Below are 24,385 nucleotides of genomic sequence, written 5' to 3' on the forward strand. Positions count from 1 at the left end.
GATTATTTATATATATATATATATATATATATACATATATATATTTTAATATAGTCTAATGCTGTCAGATACAGTCCCCTTGGCACAACCTAACTTCAAGGGAACGCCTGTAGGGTAAAAATACGGGGCCAGACAGCTTATTAACACACATTACAAAGTTATATAACTTTGTAATGCGTGTTAATTAAGCAGAAAAAGAAAAACGCCGCACTACCCATTAAGTGCTACGCCATAAGGTCATGATTCCATATGTATCCAACAAGACAGCTGACTTTAAGCTGTGATCACCCAGTAAACGTTTACATATAGATATATATGTATAGAACAATATGGAGACTCTCTATACATATATATATATATATATATATATATATATATATATATATATATATATTCTCAAATTAAACTGTGTATAATATTACCTGCTTTGGCACATGAAACCTTAGTCGTGGCCTGATCTTGTGAGTGTAAAAGGATGTCATTTCTGTGAGAGGACACAATGACAAGCCGGGAGTGCCAGGGCTGTGATCTGCAGAGAGCAGAGATAACCACCCCACTCCAATAGGCCTGTTGTTCTACTGTTACCTGATCAGCGTGCGAACTTGCCTTAAGTATAGTGCAGCCACTGGGGCCCCCAAATTGCCACAACCTATAGCTGCACGTTCTCCTAGCACAGGGTCTTCCTTGGTAATTATACAGAAAGTAATCCAGAGCAGGGAGCAGAATACAAAGGTGCTAGCATTCATTACCTATTAGTAATACTCATCAGCAGTGACAGGGGGATACACAAAAAGGGTCAGAACCTAGGAAGAAGGCTTAAACTTCCTTTAGGAGACTGGAGGTTCCTGGCAATAATCTAGTCCACCTATGTATGCATTGCAGCCTCTCTTCACCACACTTGTATCATGCATTATGCCATATAATTTCTTAGAAAACATTTGATATTTTTACATGTATGTTAAATTCAGCAACCTAGTTTGAATTATTTGCAAAATAATTAATTCTGTGTTTCAGTAAAATGCTTTGGTTTTATTTAATGTCATTGATCTCTTTGTCTTTTTATTATATAGTAGAGCAAGGTATACCCTGGGCCAGCAAACTCTTGGTAAGGTAGAGAAGTGTCCATTGTACAGAGTGTCTGCAGAGGGCTTCGGAAGCCGGAGAGGAAGGTAACCCTTTGGGTGGTCATCAGGTAACAGATCCTCCTTGTCATTTAGTAACAGAACAGGATGTGTTCTTCTTCAGTATTGGTATCTGTAAAATATATTATGCAATTATTATACAACTTGAAACCTTGATGATTAAAAAAAAGATGGGAAGATAACTACACAAATGCTTGACTATCATATATTCATAATGATAATATAATAATAATATTTATTTGTATAGCGCCAACAGATTCATTTGCAGATACTGATGAAATATATTGACGGGAAGTCCATACCCTTTCATATTCATTATTATGTTCTATTATAGTCTTCATGGTCCAATCTAGGAATGTCCTGGGTACATTCCTACACTCAGATGATAGAAACTCAAGACCAGTTACGATCTATGGGCCAAAGTACAAAGTATAGATGAAATCCATACAATCCACAGAAAACTATGGCTGTATCCCAAACAGGTTTTCCACAGCAGTCTATAGTTAAGTAGTAAGTGAACAGCCCTGAGAATGGCAGCCACTGTTAAGAAGAAGTCATGCCTATAATTGACTATATTTACCATAACCATTTTAATGATTACTTATTAAAGTGTACTCCTTTACATTGGTTAGGGCTACAATTTGTCCAAATAAACTTTATATGTTAGTCGAAGGGCCAGGAGGCCAGCTGAACAGGTTGTGAGATTGCCTTGGGCCAGAGAAGGGATTATGTGTCATTGTGTTATCAGCTCTGCAGCTTGCTGGATCTTTACCATGACATGACAGTGTTAATCATTCATTAGACTTGTTGTTTAATAGCACTGGAACCCGAGCGAATGCTCCGTGGGGATGTGGTATAATATACTAAGGGCTGACCGCCTGCTGCTGCTGTTGCAGAACTGCAAGTTGCAGAATGACGAGAACACAATTTCTGGTTGTTCAAAGATGTTTAGGTTTATAAGGGTAGAAAAAAAAAGTCAGTGGGGCACTGCAATAATGATGTAGGCACACAGATCCTGGGATATAGGTGGGATTGTCTATTACAGAAATAACGTGGCCAAATAAACACTATCTGAAAATCAGAGCTTAATAAGCAAAAAGACTCTAATGTGCAGGTATGTATCATATTGGCACACACATTACACAAATGGGATGGCATTATGGGTAGTTGGCATTCAGATACTGTATGTAGGCTGTATGTACACATTTCACTATGTGCCACAATGGTGGCTGAGGAGGGGTTAGTTGTGGGATCTGTTTCCATTCTCATTCTTCATATTGCAGAAAGATCTTCATCATTCCTGTCCTTTATTACATGTTTCATATAATTATATATGGCCAGTGGCAGCAGGATACATGTACGTGCACAAGAAGTATCCATGCCAGATGGCATTAGCATCAGCAGCAAACAAATTTAGGGATGTGCAGCAGAAGCCTGAGAGGTCGGGAAGTGTCCTGGATGGGAACAATGGGGGCTGCTGTTGAATATTTCCCTTCACTGGCCGCCAGCACTGAAATGCTGCTGCCTAATGCTGCTGCTGCTGCTGCATAATGAATGCCTGCTCCCCTTTCACCCCCTCCCTCCTGTCACTGAGAAAAGTTTCTGCACTGGGCAAATGTGACATTTATTGATGGGCAACCTCCTGCACTCTGGGCCACAACAGCTACCAGCTCTGTCACACAACTATACTATATAGATAGATTATTACATGCATTCACTGCAATTTTCTGTTCCCTGAAATAAACTTTTAACTTAGGAAATTCATATTATGATATAATATTACTATTCCTCGTTTGTTCAATTGTGTGTTATTTATTAAGTAATATATGACAATGATATGAAAGGAAAAGATAAGACTGATACATGGAAAGAAAGAAATACTTAGATATATAAAAGATGTCATATGATTCAATCCATTAGGATATTGACCCAGATTTACTAAAACTGGCTATTTCTTACACAGTATAAACTTCCACTGGACAGTCTAAGATTGTGCTAGAAATTTTTAAGTGTATTAGGCTGCTTAAAAAAATCTGTTTTTTTTTAGACAGTCTAGTCTAAGTTTAGACCAACTATTAGTTGTTTTCAAATTCTGGCACAGTTTTGGCCCATGGTGTTGCATCTTGAAACTTGCCCTTCTACCAACGCCGAGATCCTTTGTCAGATGGCACCAAAAAAGTGCCTGAAATCCTCAGTAAATATGATAAATGTAGCATGTAGCACGTAAACAAGTTTTTTTTAGAACAAATTGTGCCAGAATATAGGTGCATTTCAGTAGTAAAGTAATATGTGCTATTTGGAGATTTACAGTAATCAAATCTCTGCAATCCGCTCATCAGCCTGCTGCATTTTAACTAACTGCTGCTCTGTGCTGCTCCTCCCTGGTGCTGGGAAAAGCTGGCTCCAGTCCTGGGAAACTGTGAGAAGTTTCCCAGGACTGGATCCAGCTTTTCCCAGCTCTAGGGAGGAGCGGCACGGAGCAGCAGTCAGTTAAATGGAAGCAGGCTGATAAGCAGATTGCAGAGATAACAAAGGGCTTTACTTCGTTATAACTGTGAATTCAATCATCTCTAGTGTTACTATTTGCTAGAAGATCTCAGGAAATTACTGGAACGTGTAGCAGTAAGGCAGACTGACTGTAAACTTAGAGCTTTTATATGATGTCTAAAAGTTGTCATGGTAAAATGTGTTAAAGTGCACCTGCCAGCAGCCTTTTGCTGACTTAAGTAAAGACAATGTACAATATAGGACTTCTTACCCTGAATCAGGAGATATAACTCTTATTTGCAATCTATCACTCCAGTGCTGTGATACCAGCTTCAGAAATTTATGCACATTAAGACATAGGGCATTTTTGTGGACTGGCCCACAATGTTCAGTCCCTGCTCTCCTAACTAATGGCCCCATGCCCACATGTAAATACCCGCTACGTTTAGGATGACAGGACAGACATTGCTGAGCTTTTGCAGTCCAGGGGAATGCCTGTTTATCTTCTAATTTACATAGAACATCTAAACCTTATATCTTAGCACTGGAACAACAGATTAAAATAAGAGTTATATCTCCTGATTCAGGGTTAAAAGCCCTATTGTACTCTGTCTTTACTTAAGTCAGCAAAAAGCTGCTAACAAGTCCACTTTAAAGGAGATATGTGGGCAAAACTATCCCAGCTTAGACCAGGAAGTGGCCAGGGACCTGGGGACCAGAGCAGTGGTACGCAGTCACCAGTGCTGGAGCCGGGGGAGGTAAGAGCACGTTATTTCTTTTATCCTCCCTCTCCCCAGCACTTGTTAAAGAAATAGCTTTGTCCGGACATTTCCTTTAATGTCTGCCCTGATGATTTAACAACATACTCTAATACCACACACAAACGGAGGACAACAGTGTTTTTTTGTATAAAAGAAGCAAATTGTTTTTTAATTCTGGCTAGCCCCTTTGACGGTAAGACATTATGGAAGAGGAAAGAAAAACTTTCCATGTCTTTTCCATTGATTCTCAAACAAACAACCGTTAGGGTGCGTGCACATGTAACAAGTCCACAGTTGATTTCACACTGCGCATATCACAGCAGATCCGTTGCGTTCCTATTAGAATCGAGTATGGTAGGGGATTTGCTGCAATATGCGCAGTGTGAAATTTGTTGTGGACTCATTACATTTGAATGTACCCTGAAAGTATAATATAATATACAAGCTATGTATAATCCACAGGAGTTATTCTATAGTCTGCGTACCCTCGCTGTCCACTGAATATGCCTTTTTAGTTTTTGGGGGAGTTTTTTTGCAAAAAAAATGTAACAAACTGAATAGTCAATATAGTTACATAAATCCCTTATATTTTTCTTCACCTCTCAATTGTGATGGACAAAAAACATAAAAAAGGATTTTAAAAAATTATTCAGTATCAAAAAGTGGAGGTAATTTAATCCATCTTTTTATACATGGCTAAATGTTTCCTTTTGATTATTTATTAAATAATCCAATTTGTCTTTTAATACATTCTCCATATGCTTGTTAGCACATTCATCCCCTGAAAATTAGCAACACTAGAAGCACATCTATATATTTCTATCTGGCTATTTAATATTTATCAGTCTTTTTTCCCTAAATTATCTACATTTCTATCATACTGTCTCTTGATCTTTATATTTGCCTCTCGATTTATCATGCTATTGAAATTCTCTCCTCTCAACAGTGTATCTATCAGATATAAAGTTATTATTTATCATCTATTGATCTAGGTGGCAATAACTGTGAAAAGTGCAAAACACTGAGCTTTATAATTGTAATAAAAAAAATAAGGATTTCATTTTATATTTTTTTATAATATTTTGTATTTAATTTTTATAGTGATAGATAGATAGATAGATAGATAGATACGTATTATGTAGACGAATTTTAGTAACATTAGTTAGTAAAAAACAGAAATTAGGTTACTTTTTTGTCTAAATTGTTTTCTAATGTCACCAAACGAAAATAAAAATTGGTAACCTGAAATAACGTCATACGCTGTGTAATGTAAATGGGGTATGTGTGTATAGACTCCCCCCTCTCCTTCCTGAAGACTATGAGAAGTAAGCAGATAAATGAGTGAGTTGGAGCTGTTTGTGGCATTATTTGTGCACTTGTGCCCCCTCCTCCTCCTCCTCCTCCTCCTGCTTCTCCCAGGATCCGATGCACAAGGATGAAGAATGCCATACATCATCACAGTCCCCTGCTGTCCCTGCTTAAAGTGCATCAAAGCTGACATTGTTCCACGCTTGGGGTGAGCCAGCAGAGGAGCACCATTGTTCAGGCCTCCTCTATGGGGAAAGTTTTCTTTGAGTGCGAGCTGTCACCTCTGTGACTTGTTCCCAAACAGGTAGCACAGTGTAATAAATTGGAACTGTTCACACTGGGGCACATCAAAAGAAATGTGCTTGGATATATATATATATATATATATATATATATATATATATATATATATATGAACATTTTGTGTGTATTTTTGTGGCTTTTAGGTAGAACTGAAGCTAAATGCAGTGCATAAAGGAAGTAGTTAAATGACAAACTTAGCTCTGCTATATTTGTACACAGTCATTGTACTGCAGAGCAGCTATAGCAGCAAGGGTGAGAGGGGGGTTGTAGACTTTTCCAAGCCTTGATCTGCAAGTCTTGAGGCTTGTGGAGTGTATTTACTCTGGGAATATCTAGGCTGTTGCTAGGCACTGCACACAACAGCATTCCCCATAAATCCCACGTTGTATGGGCTGGTAGGAGGGAGAGTAGGGGCCAGACATCCGAGGGACCCTCTATATCCAAACAGTTCATTTCCACAAGTCATCTCCAGAAATCTCTACAATTACTTTTCTATTGTTCTTGTACTTCCCTGCCGGGGTCCCCCCAACCAAGGCTTGGCGTTATTAAATAATAAAGCTATTGTGAATTACATTGTTGTTCAGAAAAATAGGCCAATTATCCGCTCTTATATTGCCATAAAGATCATATTAACTCGAATTAGTAGCCCTCATGTGTCACTAGTGGTTTATTTATCTCGCAGACAACAAACACAGCACAGGAATGTTGAGAAGTGGAGTAGATTATCAAAATTAAAGTTATCTGCCTAACACCAAGACTAGGGCGTCCCCTATTCTGTCTCTCCTTCTAACAATAACTCCCTCTAATAATTCACTACCATGTTTTTACATATCATAATTAGGAAAAAAGGCATAAGAAAATGGATGTCAGCATCAGCACATCTGTTGTCATTTGCCCTCCAGGTTTTATGCTTTTTCTGGGATTATACTGTATGTATATAAACTTTGCCCATAGGTCTGCATGTGCATGAACGCTAGACATGAACTTGCATGGGTTTATAGGTATACAAACACTGTGCATTCAGTTTGCATGTGAAAAAGAAAGGACACTGTGTAAAGTTTCTTATTTTGTTAATAAAGATGGACTTATCAATACTTGCTCTTCATTTAAACAGTATATGAAGATAAGGATGACATCATGGAAAATAAAAATGTGGAAGACACTGTTTGAACCTATTTGGTTTGCTCTTTGTTTGTGAAAGGTAGCACCATCCCCAGATCCCCAAAAAATAGATCTCTGAAAGAAGCATCTGAGTCTGGAAAAGGGTTTCAGAAACATTGACAGACAACTGAAGATGAATTATTCTGCCGCCAAGTAGATGATCCACAGGTGGAGAAGTCTATAAACAATGCCAAGATGCCAATGCCAGGCCATCCCTGCGAGCCCCAGACTTTAAAGGGGTTGTCCAGCAAAAAAAAAATTCTTTCAAATCAACTGGTTTCAGAAAGTCATATAGATTTGTAATTTGCTTCTATTTAAAAAACTCCAGTCTTCCCATACTTAAAAACTGTTGTATGTCTTGCAGGAAGTGTTGCTTATTTACATTCAGAAACAGTGCTCTCTGCTGACATCTCTGGCCGGGACAGGAACTGTCCAGAGCAGCAGCAAATCCCCATAGAAAACCTCTCCTGCTCAGGACAGTTCCTGACTCGGCCAGAGATGTCAGCAGAGAGCACGGTTTCTGAATGTAAACACTTCCTGCAGGACATATAGTAGCTTGTACATATGGGAAGACTTGAGATTTTTAAATAGAAGTAAATTACAAATCTATATAACTTTCTGACACCAAAAAATTTGCTGGACAACCCCTTTAAGCATAGGCTCTACAGGTAGACCTTGCCATTTCTGATGTCAAATTGCAGGGGTTAAGGTCCTTTTGCATGAGCCGTTTATCAGCTGAATGAACGTCTTTACCCGATAATCGACCCATATAAAAAGCTCAGCAATCGGCCGACTAACAAGAAAACACTTATTCATCAGCTTATCACATCTTTTGTGTGAACCATAAAGGCATCATTATCAGCTGCACATCACTCTGGTACTCCAATGGAAAAAAAAATTCTTTCAAATCAATTGATGGCAGAAAGTGCCAGAGATTTGTAATTTACTTCTATTTAAACATCTTCTGTCTTCCAGTATCTGCTGCTGCTGTATGCTCTGCAGGAAGTGGTATATTATGGAGACCTGAAAAGGTTTTCTAGGGGGATTTGCTACTGCTCTAGACAGTTCCTGTCATGGAAAAAGGTGGCAGCAGAGAGCACTGTGTCAGAAAGGAAAGAATGCACCACTTTCTGCATGACTTAAGGTAGCTCATAAGTACTGGAAGACTGGAGATTTTTAAATAGAAGTAAATTACAAATCTCTGGCAGTTTCTGACACTAGTTGATTTGAAAAAAAAAAAAAAAAATAGATTTGCTGGATAACCCCTTTAATGACATGTGGCTGACAATGGTAACATTTAAAGGCTACATGAATGATCCAGCAATCGTTTATGAGGCCTAGGAGCCGTATGAAGGTTCAGTAAATGAGCACCTATCACAGGAATCGACATCGCCATTCTATAAGGGCATTTAAATCTACATATGAAGTGTGCCCAAAAAAAAAAACTTTCCTCACTAGAAACATCAAGAAAAGACTAAAAAACGTCTAGGCAAAAACAGTAATAGGCTATATTCTCAAAAAATCTTTGACCTCCATCATTTGTACAATAACAAATGTTATTATGAAATAACAGCTGTAATTTGGTCTTAAATGGCCAAAAAGAGACATTGCGGGAACAAAGCCATAATGTGGTCTAGATAGAAAAGATTTTTTTTTCTTTTCCAAACGAAATGTTTGACAAAAAACAACTAAAACAAACCGTAAAGCATGGTAATGGAAATCTAATGCTTTGGGGTAGAGCGAAAGGATGAAAGTAAACTTTTTTAACATGACAATGATCCTAAATATACCAGGAATTCCAAAAAGAAATTACTACCAAAAAAAAGGTGGATTCCTGAGTGGCCAAGTCAAAGCTCAGATCTGTATCCCATCGAGATGCTGTGGGGAGGAAGTGCATGCAAGAAACCCCTCAAACATCACTGAGCTGAAGCCATTTATGGGGGAGAATCTCTCAGTCAATGTCTGACACTTGTAAACAGGTTGTGTTCCCATTACAAACTTTATTTTATTTATATATTTTATTTATTTATTTATTTTTGTTTGTTTGCTTGTTTTTTCCTGTGCAGAATAGTGTAGTACACAATACTATTTTATGTAGTGGGATCCTGAACAATAATAAAATGACTGGTTTATATCACAGCCATCTGTCGTAGATATACATTTGGAAATCAACTTATATCTCCAACAGAATAGTCCAATTCAGTGCAGTCTTATGAGAAATAGCTTCTTGAGGGGTTATTTTGCTGAAGAAGACAATAACCTACATCCATATTCATATTTACAGGATTATTTTTCCTCAAGAAGACAAGGCCTATCTTCATTTAATGTGTGGTCATTTAATAGATTATTGCAATGGCAAGTTGGATACAAATCTTTATATGCCGTTGAATATTGCTCCTGATATTAAAAATAAATATATGTTACATTGAGTGTCCTTACTTTTTCTCACGACTCTACAGTATAAAGCATTCAAGGAGCTTTGAGCGCCAATCTAAATTACTTGTACTATACGTTTCTATGAGCGAATCTTACAAATCCTCCTCTTCTCCACTGATTGTCGCTCTGATTCGCTGCCATTTCGCTGCCTCCATTCTGCTCTGTCTAGCCACAGCTATGTATAACACTCCAGCCTCTGATGAAGTTGTGCAGTTTTCTCTCCAATTTCCTGTAAACGTAATGAAATCCATTTACAGTGATGCAGAAAATAACTTAACTTCACCAAAACAATAATGGTTGCCTGTCATTTTTTTCTGCTTAGCAGCTTGCAGTGAAATAGCAGAATCCACTTGAAGGTGATGCCATTTGTACTCAGATAAAACTTTTCCGCTTACATGAGTTTTTATAAGCAAACAAGCAGGCAATTTTCGCAGTGCAATGCTCCAGCAGGTCCTGCCAAAGAGGTCTAATCTGCTGGGTGCAGGAGGAGACAGGCCTGCAATGAGGTGACAGTGACAATCCCAAGTCTCTATTACCAGCACCAGGGCAGTGGAGCCAGAGATTGGCTTAATCCTGCCTAGGAAGCATGCACTCACCCTCTATAGAGCAGGTACATGCTTGGATATAGTGATTACTGCTAATGATGATAAATCTACCATTAACCAGATGAGCGATTCACCTATTAATCTATACAAATAATTGGCCAGTTGGGAGATATCATCTGTGAAGAGGTCAAATGCACAGAGTGGTAATAAAAGCAGACACGTCTTAATAAGATGGACAGATGATTTGATTCCTTCTCTTTGCAGAATGACAGAAATTCAGTGTTTGTCATACAAGTGACAAATGTTCATTAAAGGAGCCTTGCTGGTGCTACTGTATAGCCACTTTGTGAGCTGAGCACTGTGTAAGAGGGTGAGTTGATGCCATGCTGACAGGCAGTGTGTGGTCTATTGTGGAGAATGTGCTTTTTTGGCTGAACACACAGACCCCCCTCCCTCCCTTCCCATGCCCCCAGCAGCACTGCACCTGCACTGGATAACCCAGCTCCTGGCATTTTCCAGAACAGACTGTTCAAGTAGAAGACATCTCTGACAGGACTCAATTCATCCCATCCATTGACTATTGCTTATCACAGATCCCACAGGGACACAGATTTGGGGATAGCAGCACCCCTACCAGCCTTCTAATGGAAAATGCATAGCTATCTACAACTATTGGGGTCACCATGTATGGTGAAAAAAAACTATAGGGGGGGGGGGCACGGGTAGACTGCAGCAGAGGGTTCTCTAGAGCCAACACCTGTATTCAGGACAGCACACTAACTATCAACAGTCACTATAGGGGTTATAGAATTCTCTAAATGACAGAAATGACAGATAGATAGATAGATAGATAGATAGATAGATAGATAGATAGATAGATAGTAGATAGATAGATAGATAGATAGATAGATAGATAGGAGATAGATAGGTAGATAGATAGATAGATAGATAGATAGATAGATAGATAGATAGGAGATAGATAGAGATAGATAGGTAGATAGATAGATAGATAGATAGATAGATAGATAGATAGATAGATAGATAGATAGGAGATAGATAGATAGATAGATAGATAGATGTTAGATAGGTAGATAGATAGATAGATAGATAGATAGGAGATAGATAGGTAGATAGATAGATAGATAGATAGATAGATAGATAGATAGATAATAGGAGATAGATAGGAGATAGATAGATAGATAGATAGATAGATAGATAGATAGATAATAGATAGATAGATAGATAGATAGATAGGAGATAGATAGATAGATAGATAGGAGATAGATAGATAGATAGATAGATAGATAGATAGATAGATAGATAGATAGATAAAAGATAGATATAAAGATGGGAAGAAAAAAATTCTTATTACATTCATTTACAGTATGTAGTATTATTCTTAATGCCCTTATAATCTAATAGCAATATTACTATAATGTATCTATCTATCTATCTATCTATCTATCTATCTATCTATCTATCTATCTATCTGTCTGTCTGTCTGTCTGTCTGTCCGTCTGTCCGTCTATCTATCTATCTATTATCTATCCATCTATCCACCCATCTATCTATCTATCTATCTATCTATCTATCTATCTATCTATCTATCTATCTACGGTAAATGACAGCAGTAAGCACAGCACATGGCGCTTCCCATCAGTCCTCCCCGGCCAGACTAGGCATAGATCAGTAATAACAATAAATGATAGGTTATTAGCTACAATCGCCTGACTGCAATTGTCCGTATTATTACCCTGCAGTCAGGATCGGGTGTTTTCTCTCTGCTGTCGGGATCGGGTGTTTTATCGGGATCGGGTGTTTTCTCTCTGCTGTCGGGATCGGGTGTTTTATCGGGATCGGGTGTTTTATCGGGATCGGGTGTTTTTTTCTGTAGGAATCAGGATGTATCCAGGAGGATTACTTATTGCTCCGACCACCACGGCCATTGTAGCCGGAAGCAGCATCTTATGTGACTGGGATGGAAATCTGGGCTAATGACAAGATATTCTATATTATACATGTACATCATACATTGTATATGCAATAAGCCTAATAGTTCTAGTATGTTCTTATTTAGTAATACAATTATATCGATGAACATTAAAGTTAGTAATAGAAATGAGCAAAAGTTCAAAATGTCAATTTAACCCTTTACCTCCAATGCAGCAACAGCAGCAGAGATCAGAACTATAAGGACATATATAATAGTAATGTGACATCTCAGGCTAAGGACAGCGGCTTCAATAGATCGATTATTTATGATGCCTATCTGCCTGTGATAACAAGGGAAACCCATATTCGATAAGGTGCAGATACATTTGGTGCCACAATCCACACATCACAGGATTAAGGAGAACTCTACCTCATTACAGCTGGAGGCCTTCCTTCATTTATGGCAGGATATGTGTATGCTGAGTGCGCAAAATACATAGATACAAACTTTTCGTTTTTACACAGGAACGGGGGGTTCCATACACACGTATCTAACAATAAATTAATGTGGTATGATTTTTTCAAAAATTCTCATAGTAAACAGTGTGTGTGTGTGTGTGTGTGTGTGTGTGTGTGTGTGTGTGTGTGTGTGTGTGTGTGTGTGTGTGTGTGTGTGTGTGTGTGTGTGAATACTAGCATAATATTTCTGGTATGTTATACTTTATACACTAATTCCCCCCAAAAGCTGGAGCGGTGACGTCATGGGGCTGATTAGCATAGAGCAAGGGGATCAGCAGTCAGTCTGCTGCAGGTTGATAAGAGTCTCCCGAGAAATTCGCTCATTCCCATAATACATTCATTATTTCTCAGTCTTCTACAATTCTGCAATTTGTAGGAGCTTTAGGGGAAAAAAATCATCATCATTGCAAGCGACCACAAGATCAAACCTAGAACAGTGTCTGGGACTGCAGAAGCGCGTATGAACTGCGACTATTACACGAAATTAAGGCGAAATGTCGCAATTTATGCCCTTAAAGCGACAAATACTTGTGTTAATTCCTCAGATCACTGCGCTTTACACTGGGAAGGAATTGTCGGCACATGGCTGGGATTTAAAGCCAACAGATCATTAACAGCTAAGCTAAAAGTCGCATAAACGAATATAGAACAAATACTATAATGATGACAGATGAAAAATAAATATAAAATATTAGGGGGGAAAAAACATTCGATTTGCCTTATGGACCTAGGCTTTCCTGTGTAACTAGTGCTTCTGTGCCGATCTGGGCTGGGTTCACATAAGGTTTCCTCAAGAAAGAGGAATTCATCATGGAAAGTGAGGATGCACCAGGCTCACACTACAACTTGTCTCACTTTGCATAGAGCAGATAGAGTCAGACAGAACTCCTTGTATACACGATAGGAGATTGCTGCTGTCTATACCGTTATCGCAAGCGTCTTTTGCACAGATGTCCAAGCGTGTAGATTTCTAATATATATATATATATATATATATATATATATATATATATATATATATATATATATATACACACACACACACATATATGTATATATATATATATATATATATATATATATATATATATATATATGCGTTTTGTTTTATTTTCATAACAACGAAATAACAGAATTGATAGGTGGTTTCCGATCATTTCAATGCGATAAAGCCTGCTATATGTAGTTTGTATCAGCCAGTGCATGTGTGCGTTTTCGGAGCGGTACGCCATAGGCGACCAGCACCAAGAATCCTCATAGTAAAGCTGTTGCTGACTGACATTGTTAGATCTGTTTGAAAATGCATCTATCATATATATATATATATATATATATATATATATATATATATATATACACACACACACACACACGCACACAGAAGGACCACGGTCTTGCAGCAACTTCTCCACAACTGTCCTCAAAGGGGGGGGGGGTTAAAAAAGGAATAAGCAGGAGTCATCATGATCACTTGTTTCCTCAATTCCAAACTACAAAAAGCGAGCGATGAGATGCCAAGAAGTATTGTACAGATTATTCTATCAGAACTTCATTGACTTCAATGGTCAGGACTCAGAAAAGCATAAAGGACATGTCTTTTCTGGAGAAATAGTAAATCATAGAAATTACAGATGTATTCACACCAGAGCTGTCGCCATAGATCCTTCAGGAATGGCATCATTTCTAGAAAAGCTAAAAATATATTTAATAGAACCACATTTAAATGATTTGATCGCTTCCAATCAGCTGTAAAAAAAATAAAAAAAAGCAAAACAAAAAAGTGGGGAAACAGAAGGGGCAATGATTTCTTTTGCACTTCATTCCCCTTTTCCATTGACTTTAGTGTGAAGTTTAAGTCTAATTCACACGTGTTTTTTTTGTGAATACAACCTATCATGATAGACCCTTGCCGTCAAAGTATAGTGAGATAAAACGTTAGTGTAGATAAGACTGTGTTCACACCTGCCTTGTCAATTTAGTTTTTCTGCTCTATCATAGGTGCAGAAAAACAAACTCCAATGGCCCCAACAGGCTCCACTGATTTAGTCCATTACAGGCAGCTTCCTTTGGGATCCATCGTTTTGACAGGAAAAAGATTGCTATTTTTCCATCAAATCTGATGAATCTGCGACCACACAAATGCGACAAGACACGCCAGATTTTTGGAGAAACATTTGTTATTCCCTATAATTTACTGACATTTAATCCAATAAAAGGCAAATTGGACAAATGATGCAAAAAAGTGCATTTTACCCTTTAGCGTCAGAAAATCTTTCCTCTAGAAAGTATGGGTGGCCATAAGACGCAGCATCTGTCAGAAGGCACTGGGGCACGTTTTCTGTCCGTATTTTGGTAGGCAACTCCCATCAGTTTGTGAGATTGATTTGATAAAACTATTGGAAACTAATTGCTTTCCCTAGAAATAGCTACAAGTGCAATATTCTATAATTCTAGATATCAGTAGTCCACTCAGTTTGCCTACAAAAAAAAACAACAAACAACAAAACAACCCCCCTGACCTTTTGCACAGCTCATTCCTACAGACCTGTGGCATAAAGTGATGGCAGTTTCTCCCAGCTTTCCCATCAGGCAGTGTGCAGTACAAATGAATGGAATCACTTTCTATATGTTCTATGACAAAAGAACGTGAAAAAACCCGGGTGGGAGCCCAGCTAGTCCCAGTCCCCTGTAGTTGTCTGCACTCACTGTGGGAAACTCCAAGCAATGAGGGGCCGTGACGTCACCAGTGGCCCTATGTCTTCCTTCTTATGGGATCTTTACAGGTTTTGCTCTAATCTTTCCATTAGTAAAACAAAAAAAAACTTCTAGTGCTGCACTCTTTCCAAACCTAGACTTTTATAGGGGGCTGCCACATCCCAAACTTTCTATATCATTGTATTCCCAATACAGGCACCAGATAACCTTCTTGTACTGAACCACTGAAAGTATCCTCATTGATCCACTCCAATAGCTAATAATCAATACATTTGTCATCGGATACTATCAGGACATAACAATACCAATGCAGTGAGAAAGTGTGCGGTTTTTCCTATAGTCCCATATACATACAAGCAGATACAGTGGCTGCACTATAGACAGTCCCATATACATATACATGGCTGCACTATAGACAGTCCCAATATATATATATATATATATATATATATATATATATATATATATACATACATATACATGGTTGTACTATAGACAGTCCCATATATATATATATATTCCCATATATATATATATATATATATATATATATATATATATAGCTGCACTATAGACAGTCCCATATACATATACATGGCTGCACTAAAGACAGTCCCATATACATATACATGGTTGTACTATAGACAGTCCCATATATATATATATATATATATATATATATATATATACACATGGCTGCACTATAGACAGTCCCATATACATATACATGGCTGCACTATAGACAGTCCCATATACATATACATGGCTGCACTATAGACAGTCCCATATACATATACATGGTTGTACTATAGACAGCCCCATATATATATATATATATATATATATATATATATATATATATATATATATCGCTGCACTATAGAAAGTCCCATATACATATACATGGCTGTACTATAGACAGTCCCATATACTTATACATGGCTGTACTATACACAGTCCCTTATACATACAAGCAGATGCAGTGGCTGCTCTATAGACAGTCCCATATACATATACATGGGTGTACTATAGACAGTCCCATATACATATACATGGCTGTACTATAGACAGTCCCATATACTTATACAGTGTACATGGCTGCACTATAGACAGTCCCATATACATATAAATGGCTGCACTATAGACAGTCCCATATACATATACATGGCTGCATTATAGACAGTCCCATATACATACAAGCAGATACAGTGGCTGCACTATAGACAGTCCCATATACTGTACATATACATGGCCGCACTATAGACAGTACCATATACATATAAATGGCTCCACTATAGACAGTCAGACAGTACTGTTTATTTACTCTCCTCAGCCCTTACAAAGAGTGAGGACACCACCACAGCCCCTATTGTAAAGCCATTATCTCCCACAAGAATGGAGGTTTCCCCAGCTCAAAAGCCCGCAATAATTTGTCAACACAAAACTCATTTACATGGCAAAATGGCAGCTAGAAAGTCATCATAGTTCATTGTGGGGATGAATAGATGGCTGAGGGTTAGGGAGTGATGGCAGGTTGAAAAGTATGGGACCTTATAGAAAGGCCATGGAGCTGGGGGGTATTACCTATGTGGAGGTATTACCTATGTGGGGGTATTACCAATGAGGGGGTATTACCAATGAGGGGGTATTACCTATGTGGGGGTATTACCTATGTGGGGGTAGTACCTATGTGGGGGGTATTACCTATGTGGGGGGTATTACCTATGTGGGGGTATTACCTATGTGGGGGTAGTACCTATGTGGGGGTAGTACCTATGTGGGTGGACTGTGGATTCGCTTATAATTTGGCTAAAGGTTAACTAATATTTTTTTTACCTTTACAGATTGGAATAATTTACTATTGCAATATATTACTCATTCTATAAATATCAATGTAAATATTATTAATCTATCCTCTATAGAAGTATCAATGTACACATTATTTATCCTCTATAGATGTATCTATATTTTTATACCATACCTACACACACACATATATATATATATATATATATATATATATATATACACTTATATTTAGATCTATTAATTAATACATGTGTTTGTCTATTCATTATATATATATATATATATATATTTTTTATGTATCAATGTATACAATATATACCTGTCCAGCCGTCTAGATAATATATCTATTCATAACATACCTATCTATCTATCTATCTATCTATCTATCTATCTATCTATCTATCTATCTATCACCTATATATGTATCCATGTCTACAATATCCATCTATCTGAGATATATATATATATATATATATATATATATATATATATATATATATATATTTATTATGATATATACACCCAGCTATAGATATATCTATTCACACCATACCTATCTATCTATCTATCTATCTATCTATCTATCTATCTATCTATCTATCTATCTATCCTCCCCAATTTGTCAGTCCCATAGTGACGAGGCTAGCATGGACTCAGGCGTCCCCGTAGTCCGCACATTAGAATATATTTGCTGCAATCTCTCCCGGTCTCCGGAGAGCCCCGACTACCGTCTATGGCAGCGCTGGGATAAATCATTGCCCTCTGACCCCCGGAGGCTCCGGTCGGGACCGTCTGTGGTAATAAAGCCGCCAGTGAAGCTCTTGTCAAATATTCATTTAGCAGCTAATGTGAGCCGGGGTCCCCGGGGAGGCTGGGGGAGCGAGGAGGCAGCCCCTGCCAGGGATCTTCTGCTGACTCCTTTACCAGGCGGTAATACAATCACACGGGAGACATTCCCTTGCAGCAGGGATGGGGGACATATAGGTGGTAGCCCCCTCCAGTCTCCGGATACACATAGGGGCATCAGCTAAGTCTATAGCAGCAAATGGCTCATCTACCCCAAAGGGAAAGATATCAGGACTAAACGAGAAAAGTGTCATCTGAGGCCAATAAAGAGACGATTTACCTCTAGACGCCTATAGTATACATAGACAAGGTGTGAGGACAAGAGACAACTCTAACCTGGGAGAATAGGGGTCACTACATACTATTATAAAGGACCAGAGACAGATCTCTAGGAAACAGCAAACCTATGGACCAGAGACAAAGCTCTATTACACCAGATGTGCAAGACAGACAGACAGGAGCTGAAACCTAGTGTGTAAGAGACTACAACCATACACCATTACTCCAAAATCCATTCATACAGGTGACATTGCTGTGAACCTACTACCATTGCTGTGACCATGGAACATAGAGGCAGCTAGAAAACGTTACTCATACCAGCTAGATAGAGAGCTAACCCTCTACAGTGCTAGGAGATACTACATGAGGCAGACATTGCACCCCACCTGGAGACTCCTGGAGACATTACTTCCATCCAGCCTAACCAGGTATATATGGCCACACACACAGTACCTGCTCCATGGTACTCACATATAGGAACCAAGTATCTATGGCCACACACACAGTACCTGCTCCATGGTACTCACATATAGGAACCAAGTATCTATGGCCACACACACAGTACCTGTACCATGGCATATCTGATATAGGAACCAGGTATCCCTGCTCCCCCCCCCCCCCACCCACACACACACACAGTACCTGCTCCATGGCATATCTGATATAGGAACCAGGTATCTATGGCCACACACACAGTACCTGCTCCATGGTACTCACATATAGGAACCAGGTATCTATGGCCACACACACAGTACCTGCTCCATGGCACTCTCATATAGGAACCAGGTATCTATGGCCACACACAGTACCTGTACCATGGCATATCTGATATAGGAACCAGGTATCCCTGCTCCCCCCCCCCCCACACACACACACACACACAGTACCTGCTCCATGGCATATCTGATATAGGAACCAGGTATCTATGGCCACACACAGTACCTGCACCATGGCACTCTCATATAGGAACCAGGTATCTATGCGCCCCCGCCCCCCCCCCCCCCCCACACACACAGTACCTGCTCCATGGCACTCTGATATAGTAACCAGGTATGAAGCTGACAGATAGGAGACAGCTATACACACATATACACATCACGGCCAATGAAATGAATGCGATGTACATATTTATATTTACATCACTGGATGGAAACAATATATTTATATAACGCCAGAATAGTACTTGGTTCTCCACATTAATAGTGTAGATCGCATTCACATGGAAGATTCAAAATTATTAAAATTCGCCATTTTAGGTTAAAATAAATACGAAATAAGAAAAAAAAAGGACGCTAGGTCCAAAAAAATCCCCGCGCATTATTAGTCACTTTATGCGCCTTATTACTTTATGCGCCATTCTAGACCCCCGGCTAAAGAGGCGCCTTTTTAATAAGGAGCCAACTAAAGAATATGCAGACAGATCTAGAAGAGAAAAGATTCTAACTACAGGCGACTGAACGGCCCAACAAAATACCCACGCGTGAAAAAGTTACCGGTACTATATATATATATATATATATATATATATATATATATATATATATATATATATATATATCATATATGTGTGTGTATATATATATATATTATATATATATATATATATATATATATATATATATATACATACACACAAATATATACATTGATAGAAATGGTTAATTCACTGGCGATAATATTGCAATAAAGCGGCATGCTGATGGGCACCATTGTAGAGAAGTTTACCCCTGTTAGTTTAACCCCTTCCGCCCCGGTGATTCCCATCCTACATGACAGAGCCCTGACATCCCAGGCTGAGGACGGCTGCTCTTTCGTTTATCGATTATTTATTATCCCTATCTGCCTGTGATAACAAACGAGAAAAGCCATATTCGATACTGTACTAATTCCTTGCTGGCCCTGGACACACATGACATAGTAGCAGCAGCAGCATTAAGAAGAATTCTACCTCGTTACGGCTGGAGGACCTCTTCAGTCCAGTGTGGCCGAAGAAAAGCTTCTTTCTGGCTGGTTAGGAGCTGGAGATAAGATCCAGTGATGGAGCCCGCTGGCAAGTTATAGAGACAGGATTAGAACAGCTGGAATAGGCGCAATTTGTTTGCAATACAGAGAAGTTTGGTAGAAGCTGAAGCTGACGGATGGATTACAGTCATCCACGTTCTCACCAACATTTACCTTGTGTGGAGCTGGATGGGCCATTACTGTGGCTGCCTGTCCTCCCCACTGATCAGAGACATCAGGAGGGGCCCCATCACTAGATACAGCTGCTTCACATTCAGAGATACAAAAGAAATCAAAGACTCAACCTCAGGTCAGATTCCATATTTCAAAAATTTATTTATCTCAAACTGCAGAATGGAGTAAAAACTTAAGTTGGAAATGTCGCTGTTATAAGGGTGGGATTAGTTCATATATTTATATATATACATGGACTGGGCTAAACCGAGCCGAGTCTTTTTTCTCTTTAAAATACATCTACTGAAACTGAGAGCAAAAAAAAAAACCTTAAAATATCAGCACAATAAATTTACAGAAATATTACAAACCATAAGAAAATATGTCAAACACAGTAGTTGTGGTGGTGCCGGATAAAGCCTCGGAAGAGAGCCTGATATAAATTAAACAAGTCAAAGAGTAGAAAAAAAAAAGATCTTCCACTTAGTTGTGCCCTTTGTCAAGTGGTTCTTACAGGTCCTGGGATTATTTTATACAATTTATCTAAACGAATAAAATGTCCAAATTGGTAAGGAAAAAGAAAAAACAAAAAACAAAAAAAAAGTGTTCCCCTTCTGCAGCTCATGCCAAGCCGCATTGACCTACAAGTGTAAAAAGATTGGCAAAGTCGCAGCTTATAAACAGTGGGCATGGGTGCCCTGCTCATCTGATAAATACTGTACAAAAGCTCCTGGAATAATAAAACATTTCATCACTAGCTCTAAATATTATTGGGATTTTTTTCTGCCAGCTCTCTGACCAGTTCCTACCTAGAACTTCGTGTACTCTCCCTTTCTCTGCTTCTTTACAAGTTCTTTTTTTTTTTTGTTGTTTTATTTAACCCCCCCTAATTTTTTTTTCCTCTGTACAAAAATAGTCCAAAAAAGTCCAAACTCTAGTAGTAAAAGTTTTTGCTTCACATGTGTGATAGGGGCAGCGTGCCATTGATGGCCGTGCCCGGTACTGAGGCGCTCTGGTAATGCTGGGACATGTGCAGTCTGCTTTGGGCGGAGGGCTCGGGCACCTCGGCCCCAGGTAGGTACATGCTGATCATGTCCCGGAGGTCACCTGCCTGGCACGGAGCCCGCGAGTGGGAAGAAGAAGTGACTACAGGCGGGCTGGAGCTGGACTCCGACTTGACCACGGAGCCCATGGAGCCCAGGGTCATGCCAGGGGCCCCTTGCTGGGAGTAGGACATGCTGTAGGTGGGGGAGCCGTTCATGTAGGTCTGGGAGCTGGTCATGGAGTTGTACTGGAGGGCGCTGACGTCGTAGCGGTGCATGGGCTGCATCTGAGCCGCGTTGTGTGCATTGAGCCCCGGGTGCTGCGGGTAGCCCAGCTGCTCCTGCATCATGCCATAGCCGCCGTTGGTCCAGCCGTTCATGTGCGCATAGCTGTCCATCCTCTGGTTGACCCCGGCCCCCAGGCTGGCCCCGACCCCGACCCCCGAGCTCATGGAGTTGCCCCCCGGCGCCAGCAGGCCCCCGGGCAGGGTGTACTTATCCTTCTTCATGAGGGTCTTGGTTTTCCTGCGGGGCCGGTACTTGTAGTCGGGGTGCTCCTTCATGTGCAGGGCGCGCAGCCGCTTGGCCTCGTCTATGAAGGGTCTCTTCTCGGCCTCGGACAGCAGCTTCCACTCGGCCCCCAGCCGCTTGCTGATCTCCGAGTTGTGCATCTTGGGGTTCTCCTGCGCCATCTTCCTCCTCTGCCCCCGGGACCACACCATGAAGGCGTTCATCGGTCTCTTCACGCGGTCCGGGCTGTTCTTCTGGTTGTTGGCCGCGGAGTTGGAGTTGCCGGTGCCCCCAGAGGTCTGTTGGGGGGCGGGGGGCTTGAGATCGGTCTCCATCATGTTGTACATTCACGCAGCTTGGTGGGTGCACTCTGCGGCCAGGCGGGAAATCAGGTGTGCGCCAGGTAGCTAGGAGGCTAGGAGTTGTAGTAGTCAGAGGAGGAGGAGTAGTGCCAGTGGTGGTGGTGCACTGTGCCCGCTGCTCTGCGCCTCCTGCTCTCTCACCAAACCAGGAAACTAGTTTTCATCCTGCGCCTTTGACAAGTGCAGCGACTTTTTTGAAACAAGTTAATAGACAAGCGTCCATGTGACGGGGCTGTCAGGCAATAAATGGCTTCGGAGCGGCCAATCACAGCGCGCCTTCCTCTCTAGATTTGCATGGAGGGGGCGTGGCCAGCAGCGAGCGGCAGGCTGCGTGCACGGGGAGGGGGCAGTGCTCAGCAGCCTATTACATTAGCAGGCCTGACCCTCCCCCTCCCTCCTCCCTCCTGTCTCCCGGCAGCAGCAGCAACAGGTCACACACGCCTTACAGGAGAGGAAGTGGGGGGGACACCAGGCTCCTCTCAAACTTCTTCCCACATGATAATACTACGCTACAAGTGCTAGCCACAAGCGTCCAGCGAGGAGCCCACACAGCCTCACACCCTGGCCTCTGCCAGCTATGGCCATCCTGCATGGGCTCTCATCTGTGCCCCTCAGCCGCATTATGTGCCCTGTCAGGAGCTGGGAGGCCTCTCCAGGTGTCTCCATCTTCTTGGCATCCACTTGTTCTCAGGCTGCCCTCCCCCCTCCATTGCCCCCAGCAGTCCACCACACATCCTCCTTCTATACAAACAGTAAGAAAGCAGCCCCCTCACCATAAAGCAGCCCCTCACCATAAAGCAGCCCCTCACTATAAAGCAGCCCCTCACTATAAAGCAGCCCCTCACCATAAAGCAGCCCCCTCACCATAAAGCAGCCCCTCACCATAGCAACCGAATCCTTCCCAATTCTGCTGAGAAGCCACCCTGGCTGATTATAGAAAAGTCACACAAAGTCTAATCCACATCATGGCCGTCCATCTCTAATATCCAGGCCATTCCCATAAGGGCTAGGAGGCCCAGGGTGCTGCTGGCTGCCCGGGAAGCATTGGGGGAAGACAGGGACAACTGCCCCATTGTCCCCATAGAAAGATTTCTATTGGGGGCCACATCAATGCCAGGGGAAATGGCAGCATGGCCTTACAAATAGGTAGTTTTGTTTCTGTTGTTGTAACTACATAGAGCCGAACAAAGAGCCAGCTAGGATTACTTCCATTCCTCTCCATTTACAATAATACATTCACATCCAAATAAATATTGGACACAAGAAGGCAAAAGCGGTGTCTCTAAGTAAGTGTGCCACTAGCTGCTGCCAGGTAGGGTTGCCACTCATGCCTACGCAGTGTAGAGAATAAGTTCACCCTGGATCTAATCATAGGAGGACATTTAGTGGAAACATATTATAACATATACTGAATAGAAACATACAAGTGGCAAATAGGATTGTGCACACACACGCACACGTACACACACACGCACACACATACACATTAATGTGTGTATCTGAGCTATAGATCCATATCTATCTATCTATCTATCTATCTATCTACCATTTTTTCTCTTTCTTTCTTTCTTTCTTTCTTTCTTTCTTTCTTTCTTTCTTTCTTTCTCTTTTCTTTATCTATCTATCTATCTATCTATCTATCTATCTATCTATCTATCTATCTATCTACCATTTTTTCTCTTTCTTTCTTTCTTTCTCTTTTCTTTTCTTTATCTATCTATCTATCTATCTTACATTTTTTCTCTTTCTTTTTTTCTTTTTTTTTTTTTCTTTCTTTCTTTCTTTCTTTCTTTCTTTCTTTCTTTCTTTCATTTTCTTTTCTCTATCTATCTATCTATCTATCTATCTATCTATCTATCTATCTCCTATCTATCTATCTATCTATCTATCTATCTATCTTCCATTTTTTCTCTTTCTTTCTTTCTTTCTTTCTTTCTTTCTTTCTTTCTTTCTTTCTTTCTTTCATTTTCTTTTATCTATCTATCTATCTATCTATCTATCTATCTATCTATCTATCATCATAAATTCTATTTGCTCTACAGTTAAACCCTG

The 24,385-nt window shown here is 40.1% G+C and overlaps 1 protein-coding gene across 2 annotated transcripts; it reads right to left on the minus strand.

The window, feature by feature from the left end:
- Positions 1-1,010: 1,010 nt before the first annotated feature.
- SOX2 (SRY-box transcription factor 2) lies at positions 1,011-22,629 on the minus strand. Of its 2 annotated transcripts, XM_069973802.1 has the most exons (4): positions 20,419-22,629; positions 20,192-20,290; positions 9,695-9,827; positions 1,011-1,254 (listed from the first exon to the last, which is right to left on the minus strand). In XM_069973802.1, the coding sequence occupies exon 1, from the start codon at positions 22,316-22,318 to the stop codon at positions 21,374-21,376; it is 945 nt and encodes a 314-aa protein (XP_069829903.1). In that variant the 5' UTR covers positions 22,319-22,629; the 3' UTR covers positions 1,011-1,254; positions 9,695-9,827; positions 20,192-20,290; positions 20,419-21,373. The 2 variants fall into 2 exon arrangements, 1 of the variants encoding a protein (XP_069829903.1); XR_011363518.1 differs by lacking the exons at positions 20,192-20,290; positions 20,419-22,629 and adding an exon at positions 11,897-12,009.
- Between the last annotated feature and the right edge of the window lie 1,756 nt (positions 22,630-24,385).

Source organism: Dendropsophus ebraccatus, chromosome 6 (assembly GCF_027789765.1).
Source record: "Dendropsophus ebraccatus isolate aDenEbr1 chromosome 6, aDenEbr1.pat, whole genome shotgun sequence".
Lineage (NCBI taxonomy): Eukaryota > Metazoa > Chordata > Amphibia > Anura > Hylidae > Dendropsophus > Dendropsophus ebraccatus.